Source organism: Molothrus ater, chromosome 15 (genome assembly GCF_012460135.2).
Source record: "Molothrus ater isolate BHLD 08-10-18 breed brown headed cowbird chromosome 15, BPBGC_Mater_1.1, whole genome shotgun sequence".
Classification (NCBI taxonomy): domain Eukaryota; kingdom Metazoa; phylum Chordata; class Aves; order Passeriformes; family Icteridae; genus Molothrus; species Molothrus ater.
In genome coordinates this window covers 13,270,253-13,278,540 of record NC_050492.2, presented here as the reverse complement: position 1 = coordinate 13,278,540, position 8,288 = coordinate 13,270,253, and the positions used below count along the sequence as shown (strand labels likewise).

Sequence of the window (8,288 nt, the reverse complement as noted above, 5' to 3'; positions counted from 1 at the left end):
TTGCTCTCTTCAGATTTCCCTGAAGCCTCACACCTTCTCCTGTACTTGCTCCTTCTGCTGTTTCTGTACCAGCAGCACAAACACCCACCATGGTGAGTTTACAGTGCCCCCAGATGTTTCTCATGAAATCAGCACCAAGTTGAGGCCTCACTGCCTCCTCATCCCTTCTGGTGACAGTTCATTTTAAAACATTCCTTTATAATAAATGATCTGCTAAAGGCTTATTGCAGTTAGCATGGAATTTTGTGTCTGAATCTGTAGCAAACACCTAACTGAGGTGCAGATGTACTGTAATTACCATGAAAGCATAGTAGAATCAAACCTCTAAAATTTATAAATATACAATTATATGTAGTACTTGTCAGTATAAGGCTGTGTCACTACAACTTACTGAACTGGAAAAGGTTCAGTTCCCAGCATTCTGATGGATCTACCACAGAAACCACTCCAGACATTCTCAGCACCTACCAGGGAAAGGCAGGGACCAAGGCAGCTCCTCACCTCACCCCATCTCCCACCACTCCTGGCACAGACACAGCTGTGGAGCTTCCTTAGCCTGCACCATAAATATCAGCTCTGGGTTATGCATGTTTAAGACAGCAGAAAATGCTACCAAGGCACAGAAGAATACTAAAAACATGCCAAAAATGAGTTTTCCCACTTACTGTCTTGAGGAAGAACACAAGAAGCAACAACCTTGCTTTTTAACTGAAAAAATTTTAAAGCCCAGATCTGTTTGTTCAAAGGACTTTCAGGGCCACCAGAAAATCATAAAGGAGCTGGAAAATAAATCTTCTCACTTCTCTCTCTGTCTGTGGATTCATAACCAAAGTAATGATATCTCTAAGGATACAGCCTTCTCTGGAGGTCCAGAAAGGATCTGAAGCAAAACCTACAGCATGCAGAAGAAATAGGTACTGGAATAAAATACCTAGAAGCCAGGTTTTAGATATTTACATGTGTCTAGGTGTAATATATATGAATGCTTATTAAACTTGGATTATTTTGCAATTCTTTAGTCTTCTCCCAGATCAGTGATCCCCCAAAAGATTATAAAAAATTCAAATTTGCCACAACTTGTAAGAGATTCACTGTGACAGAGGAGTGTAAGGGCAGCTGGCAGAGCCCAGCACAGCTGTTTATCACAGTACAACAGAAACAGTTCTTCAAACACACATCAGGGACTGCAGAGATAGAGAGTTTTATCAGAACACACCTTTCAGGCAAGTTACTAAATCGTGGCTTTACAGCAAGAAATGTGTTTGAAAGAGCACTGCAGAGTTCCAGATTGCAAATAGGCCCCCATTAAAGGTACTGAGCTCTCAATGTGCTTCTAAACATCATGAAACCCTTTCTTTGGTAGCCAAAAGAAATCACTCTGTACCAGCCTTTGTCAAGACAATAAAAAAAATTGTTTCCTTACAGGAACTTTGCCTTTCCCATCAGCCAATACTGATCAAAGTAAACACATGTAAGAAAAGCTACCATGAGTTGTTGCAGTAAAAAGAGCCAAATGAGGTAAGCAAGCTATCTCCCACTCCAGTGTTACCAGAATGGAAAAGAAAGGTCTAAATATCAGACATTTACATGTACAAGCAGCTGCTCATTCTGTTTTTATGCTGATGGTCATCAATTGTGACCATCTTGATGTGAAAATTTGACTTGAGTGAAATGAGATTCCCCCTATCAATCTCAGTCCTCTTCTCTTCAAAGAAGTAATGATAAAAATGGGATTGTTATCAGAGATCTGAAAGCCTGATTTGTATATGCAACAAGCCATTCCATACAAAATCCATGGAGTGTTTCACTTTTCTCCATGTTACAAAAGCAATTTGTTTCCAGACAATGCAGAATTATGCACCAAAAAAAAGCTTTTCTCCATATTTTGCCTATTACCCACAATGAATTTCCAGAGAGAACAGCCTGAACTCCATGCCTGTATCAGATTATTAATGCCACGGGCAAAATCCAAAAGAGTTTGACCATTCTGGAAGTTTTCACTGCCACTTCCTCTCTGACAAACTAAATACTGCCACCTACTGACTGCCAGAGCCTGAACTTCCAAGGATTTTTTTATTTCCCTCTCCCAGACACAATTCCCAAGACACACAATGAAGGCTGTCACAGCCCAGATAAGCCAAAAATTAATGTCTGATATTCTGAGATATTATTGTTACTTAGTTTTGTCCACTGTTACTTGTTTACTTCCAATGTTGTAACTACTTTAAGATGTCAAATTTTAGTTTGAGGTTTGATCTTGCAGCATGACTGTCAAGCACACAGTTTTTCAGCAGAAGCCTCACCATACATAGCAGAGACACCAAGCTGTATAACAGCACCATATGTTTTAGATTTGACAGTCCAAAGTCGAGCTTGAATGCTGTGGTCCAAGTAACTGAGAACAAGTAACATCTGCTGCTCCAAGATTTTTCCATACCCTTACCTTGACAAATAAGGAAAAACCCATGATTTTTCTCACATCATCCAGCAGCACCAAAGATATAACTAAACCATGCCTTTAATTATTCCTTTACACAATTGCTCAACATGAGACACCTATACAGCCACTGAAGTGTGTCACAGTGTGTGAACCAGGGTTCTGTTTCTCAGCTGCTGCACGTATTCCTTTGCTTGGTCAAAGCCAGTCCTTGGTGGCTCTGGGGGAGGAGGAGGACCTTCCACCAGCTTCACAAAGTAGTGGCACCTGCTGATTTTCATCATGCCAAACATGCCCTTGCCGTGGCACCGCAGGCGCTTCACGTAACGGCCCCTGCCCGTCTGCGACTCCGCTGAGGAAACAGGACAGGGAGAGAAGATGGCTCAGTCGAGCACAAGCTGCTGCAGCTGCAATAAAACACCTCTCTTGCCAGGGGATTTCTCATGGCTGCTTCTAGGAAGTTAATTCTACTTGGGATTCTCCCCTCCATCTCTCTTCTGTTACATTTAGCAGATCGCTGCTACAGAGGAACCTGTGAGCTGCATTAACGCTCTTCAGGAGCACCAAAAAGGGGAATTTAGAAAGCAGGCACACAAAGATAAATATGTGCTGAAGGACAAGTCACACTGAGCACTTACTAGATTATACAGCTCTTCTGGAGGTGGTATTCATTTCACTGCCTTTCAGTAGTTTGTCTCATGAATTCCTGTGAAGTCTTACAGACTTCATTTTCCCTCCTTTCTGCCTTTATTGCATTCATCACAGGCATTTTCATTATCTGCACATCCAGTCCTGCACTACAGCTCAGCCTTCTTGTGGCAGAGGCCTGGAAGTCTCCAAAGAATTCTAATCAAATCTCTCTACAGTCCAGGTGACTTTAAGCTTATGAGGTCAGTTGAGTAAAATTTATCCCCTATGAGACAAATGGGAATTTTTTCTATGGGCCTCAAAACACCTAAGAGCAAACATTTCACTAACATTTTCTAGGCTAAAAAGCACTTTAGTTATTATCCTGCAAACATCTACATACAAGTCTTTTTATTAAGAAGTTTACTGTCATTACCCCTTTACTTTTATACTGTGTCTGGAAGTTTAACTTTGATTCTGCAAATCAAATTGTACCAGCCCCAGACAAAGCTTCCAGCATCTCTGACTGGCAACATTAAAAACTAGAAACTGCTTGCAGAAATTCCATTCTCAGATGGATATATCCATCTTAAAAATGCTGCAAACATGTGCCTTTCATGTTTTGGTAAAGTTAAGTTTAGCAGGAACTGTCCTCTATTCACTTCTGGTGATTTCAAGCATCAAAATCTTATTAAATATAACACAGTTTCACAGGGTAGGATAGAGTAGGATGACATTTTTCTAATGCACTAAATTAAAAAAAATGTACCTATGTGTAAGTTTGATTTGAATTCCACATTGTGCTTTCTTACTGCCATTTCCTGTGCTTCTAACAGAACCTGTAACAAAAGGTAAAGAAATTGAAATACTGAGGAATTTAAGCAATGCTATTTCTTATCTCTAGATAACATGAAAGAAAATGCAAGTTTAAGTCAGTTATAGAAAAAGTATTTTATAAAGATAAAAACTGCTAAAAGACAAGCATCTTTTACATAAGGATGTTCCTTGCATAGAATGAAAAAGCCTCAGGACAATTTTATTACATTTTTGGGGAGGAGAGGGAGTGGAAAAGATGGTTTCCACCAGCATTTGTCAGCCTTCCCTCCACAGACCTTTGTGTAATTAGACGTCTGGCTAGAAATAAATTCCAAGGTAGGCAAAATGAACTTGGTCCATTCAATCTTTTCAGCTAATACAGGACATTTCTTTGCCATAATTATACTAGAAGTCAACACTTTAGCCAAGAAAATGAGTAATTTGAGAACCCAAACTACCACAGTGTATTCAGAGCTTTTGTGCCTTTACAGAACTCAGTCCTCTCCTCAATAATGTCCCTCATCTCTTACAGTTTAAGAACCAGAGCACACAGATGTAGCAGCCATTAGTGACCAGGATTCTGCACCTTTCACCATGAACTTAACACCAAGCACTGCTGGAGAGCACACCCACATGGAATTTATCACCATGCCGAGTTAGAACAGCCAGCAAAAGTGACCCCAACATATTCATAAGTCACAACATTACATGACTGTAACAAAAATATGTTGTTAGAATGTGCTCCCAACAGGCTTACTTGAAACACAAAAACCCACAGAAGCAGAAATACCTCCAAACTTCTGGTGACAGGTATTGATTTTAAAGTTTTCTGGAAAGCATGAGTGTTAAAGAATACTGATATTTACCTCTTTGATCACCTTTGCTCCCTTTTTGTCACTGAATTCCAGCTGAGCAAGAGCCTGATCAATGGACATTCCTTTTATCTGCAATCAAAGTGTTCAAATTAACTTCTGCATTTACAAGTATTTCCTTTCTCTTATTCAGAAGACAACATTTAAATTATACTGCTATGATAAAAACAAAAATATTGTCATTTCCTTAATTACCATTTCTTCAATGTAATACCTTACAGCTAAACCAAACTAAAGGCATTCCTCTCCAGATCCATGCTCACCCCCAGGACTCTGCTATAAATATGCTGATTAAACTGTGATTAAATGAGGCTCTTAAGACAAATAGAGCAATTAAATTTTGCATTCTCTCAAGTACAGTACAAAGTACTCTTTGCTTACCAGTTTTGCCAGATACCACATCTTATCTTTGCTGTATTTTATTTCTCTCCGACAGTGATATATTTCCTAGGGGCAAAAAAAAAAAAAGAAGTTAAAGGATGAGTAATTTTGCTGTGAAAACAGGAATGGAGCATCCATGTCTGCTCCACAATCTATGTTCTTACTAGGAATAAAATAAGAATGTCTCTGCCTACTATGAGAAGAGCACATAGCTTTGACATTTGAAACTGAAAGCACTAAAAAAAGATGCTGGCACACAGGAAATTTAAATTTAATCTAATGACAGTTTATAAGCAGAAGGCCCTGAGAAGGATAATCAGAAGGTTTATCACCATCTTTTCCTCTCATTCTCCCCACTTTAGAAGCAAAGATTGACATGCCCATTCAGCCTTAAAAATATTACCCTGCTGTCAACTCCACTTACTGGGAGAGCAAATAAACAATATCACCAGAATGAACTTAATTAGCCCTGGAGAAGTGAAGAGGGTTTCAAGTTTGGCACAAAGAGCTGCCTCCACAGACCCATTTTACATTACTGCTAACAGGGACCAGCACCAGCTGGTAGAATCTAACATCAATACAAATTTGAAAGAGATGGAACTCTTGATAAACAGGGAAAACACTGATTTAATAAACAAGTCTGTCAATAGCTGCATTTTCACACACACTGCACCAGTCAGCACAGCCCACAGCAGGGATTTCTGTGTGCTAGGCCACAATGAAAAAGTGTTCACAAAAGCAATCAATAAATGCTCATGGCCCACAGAATACATGCCTAAAAAACCCCATTTCTTTTCAGATGTAAATACTTTTACTTTGCTGAGCTGGGTGTCTAACAGAAGCCACAATACATCAACTCCTAATGAAGAAAAATAAGAACAATGGAATTACAGAATATCAGCTCTTGACAGTATAACTTCTACCTCCTTGTAGTTCAGAAACTTCTACAAACAGAGGATGGGCCCCTTGCAGCTTGAACCACACACTGAGTAAGTGAGCAGCCCCCAGTAACTCAAGGCTCCAATATAATTTAGAGATGGAAAGAATTCCAAGTGATACCAACTTCTACAATACAGCCAAAAACTGAATAAAATCCTAAAAAATGAGCAAACAAGCTTTCAAACTAATGCCTTGTGCAGTCACCCTGTGCAGACAGTGACAACCTGTTCAGAAATTGCTAAACATTCTCAGGTTAGGACATGCTCAGGTGCATCCTTACAGCTGGTCTGCGAGGCTCTCCAGGCAGCTGGGGAGGGTAAACAATCCTGTTCTTCTTCTCCCACTTCCCAATCTTCTGCAGGGATGTGCTGGTGTGGATGCAGGACAGAGGAAAAAGGCTCCCAGATGGCAGCCACCTGCAAGACAAGACCTCAGCCTCAGCTGCTGAACACAAGAGTGCTTTGTCCTTGCCCAGTTTATCTGGAAAATTGTGAACTTGCTGTCTCAAAAAAGAGAACCAGCACATTTGTACACTCAAAAAACCAAACTATTGAATCCTTTGTAGTTTATGCTGAAAGGGCTTTTTAACTCAGCAAGACTCAAGCTTCTTAAAGCAAACCATGAATGTTGGCATGGGATTCCACATGAAGTGTCCTCAGACTGTCACACAAAGTCACAGCCACCTCTGTTCTGATGCTCTTGTGGGGTTCAGGACTCACACAAACCATTTGTACCTTTACCAAGGTACTTTCTATATTTATTTCTTTTACCAACAACACATTTAGCAGTGAAATTTTCTAGCTTTTCAAGGGGCTGAGTATCTCAGAGCATTAAAGGCTTATAAACATTGGGAAATTTGAAAAGAGAGGTGTTCTAAACCAGTCCCAAAACACAATCAAGTCAATCTAAAACCCAGACAGCTGACAGCAATAAAATCAATTTTCAGGCAGTTTGCTCAGCTCAGATTCTGAAAAACCAAGCTGGTTAAAGCAGCAGTGGGCAGCCACTGGTGACTACAAGAAACAGATAAGTTCAAGACCAAATACTGTGAGTTTCCCTGAGCCTTGAATGTCTTTGTGTGTGTGGCCAACCTGTGCAAAGCATCTTAAAAACAACAGCAAACAGCCAAAGAGGCATTGTACACCACTGCTCACAATAATATGTGAGCAGGAAATCAGCATAACACACATATTTCAATGCCATGGAATATTTTTGCAGGTATTTGCAGGGGCACAGCTGGCAGTTCCAGTGCTCCTACAGCACAACTGTGGGATTCCTCCAGAATGAGGGGAAACTTCAGCAAGTAAGGACAGCAGTGACTGGGGAGGGACACCTCTATCATGGCACAAGCTCTGAATACACAGAAAGACACCACAGGGGCAGAGAGTGAGCTGTGTCCACAGCTCCAGGGTGGGTGAGATGGCCAAGCCAGGGCAGCCCAGAGCCCAGCCCCAGGTGCCCAAGAGGGCAATGCCTGTCCCACTGCCCGGGGCAGGGGTGACAGGGCCAGACTCACCTCTCTGGCCGTGCCCAGCTGAGGAGACCCCGTGCCCAGGCAGCACCTGAAGGGAGGGGAAGGGAAAGTGAGGGAGGCATGAACAGAATGGTAAAATCACAGCATGGTTTGGGTTGGAAGGGACCCTCGCCATGGCCAGGACACCTTCCACTGTCCCAGGCTGCTCCTAGCCCCATCCAGCCCAGCCTTGGACACTTCCAGGGATCCAGGTGCAGTCACAGCTTCCCTGAGTAACTGTGCTAGGGCCTCACCACCCTCACAGGGAAGAATTTCTTCATAATACCTAATCTAAACATACTCGCTGCCAGTTTGAAGCCCCCTCATCCTGTCACTCGGCTTGCAAACACTCTCACTCCATCACTCCTGGACGCTCCCTTCCGACACTGGAAGGATACAACTTGTCACCCCGAGGCCTCTCTTCTCCAGGCTGACCAACCCCAATTCTCCCAGCCTTTCCTCACACGAGAGCTGCTCCGTCCCTGCGATTAACCCGGTGTCCTCCTCTCCAGCGAGCCCCTCCCAAAGCAGCGCCGCGTCCCCTCAGCCTCACCCGCGCTCAGCGCCCAGCGCGCCGCCATCTTCCCGGCCGCGCTTTGCGGCAGCGCCCCGGGCGGGCGCACGGGCAGGGGCGCGGTTTGCGACACTTTGCGGCGGAGTGCGCGGCGCTCGGCGGCAACGCCCGCAGCACGTGGGGCGGCGC

At 42.7% G+C, this 8,288-nt stretch overlaps 1 protein-coding gene across 1 annotated transcript; it reads right to left on the bottom strand.

Moving 5' to 3' along the window:
• Window positions 1–1,185: 1,185 nt before the first annotated feature.
• Window positions 1,186–8,265, bottom strand: MRPL22 (mitochondrial ribosomal protein L22; the record flags this gene model as incomplete). Its single annotated transcript, XM_036391996.2, has 7 exons — window positions 1,186–2,789; window positions 3,834–3,903; window positions 4,747–4,824; window positions 5,134–5,199; window positions 6,353–6,488; window positions 7,589–7,634; window positions 8,139–8,265. Coding segments are annotated over 7 exons (735 nt in total), but the record flags the coding sequence as incomplete, so codon positions are not given.
• Between the last annotated feature and the right edge of the window lie 23 nt (window positions 8,266–8,288).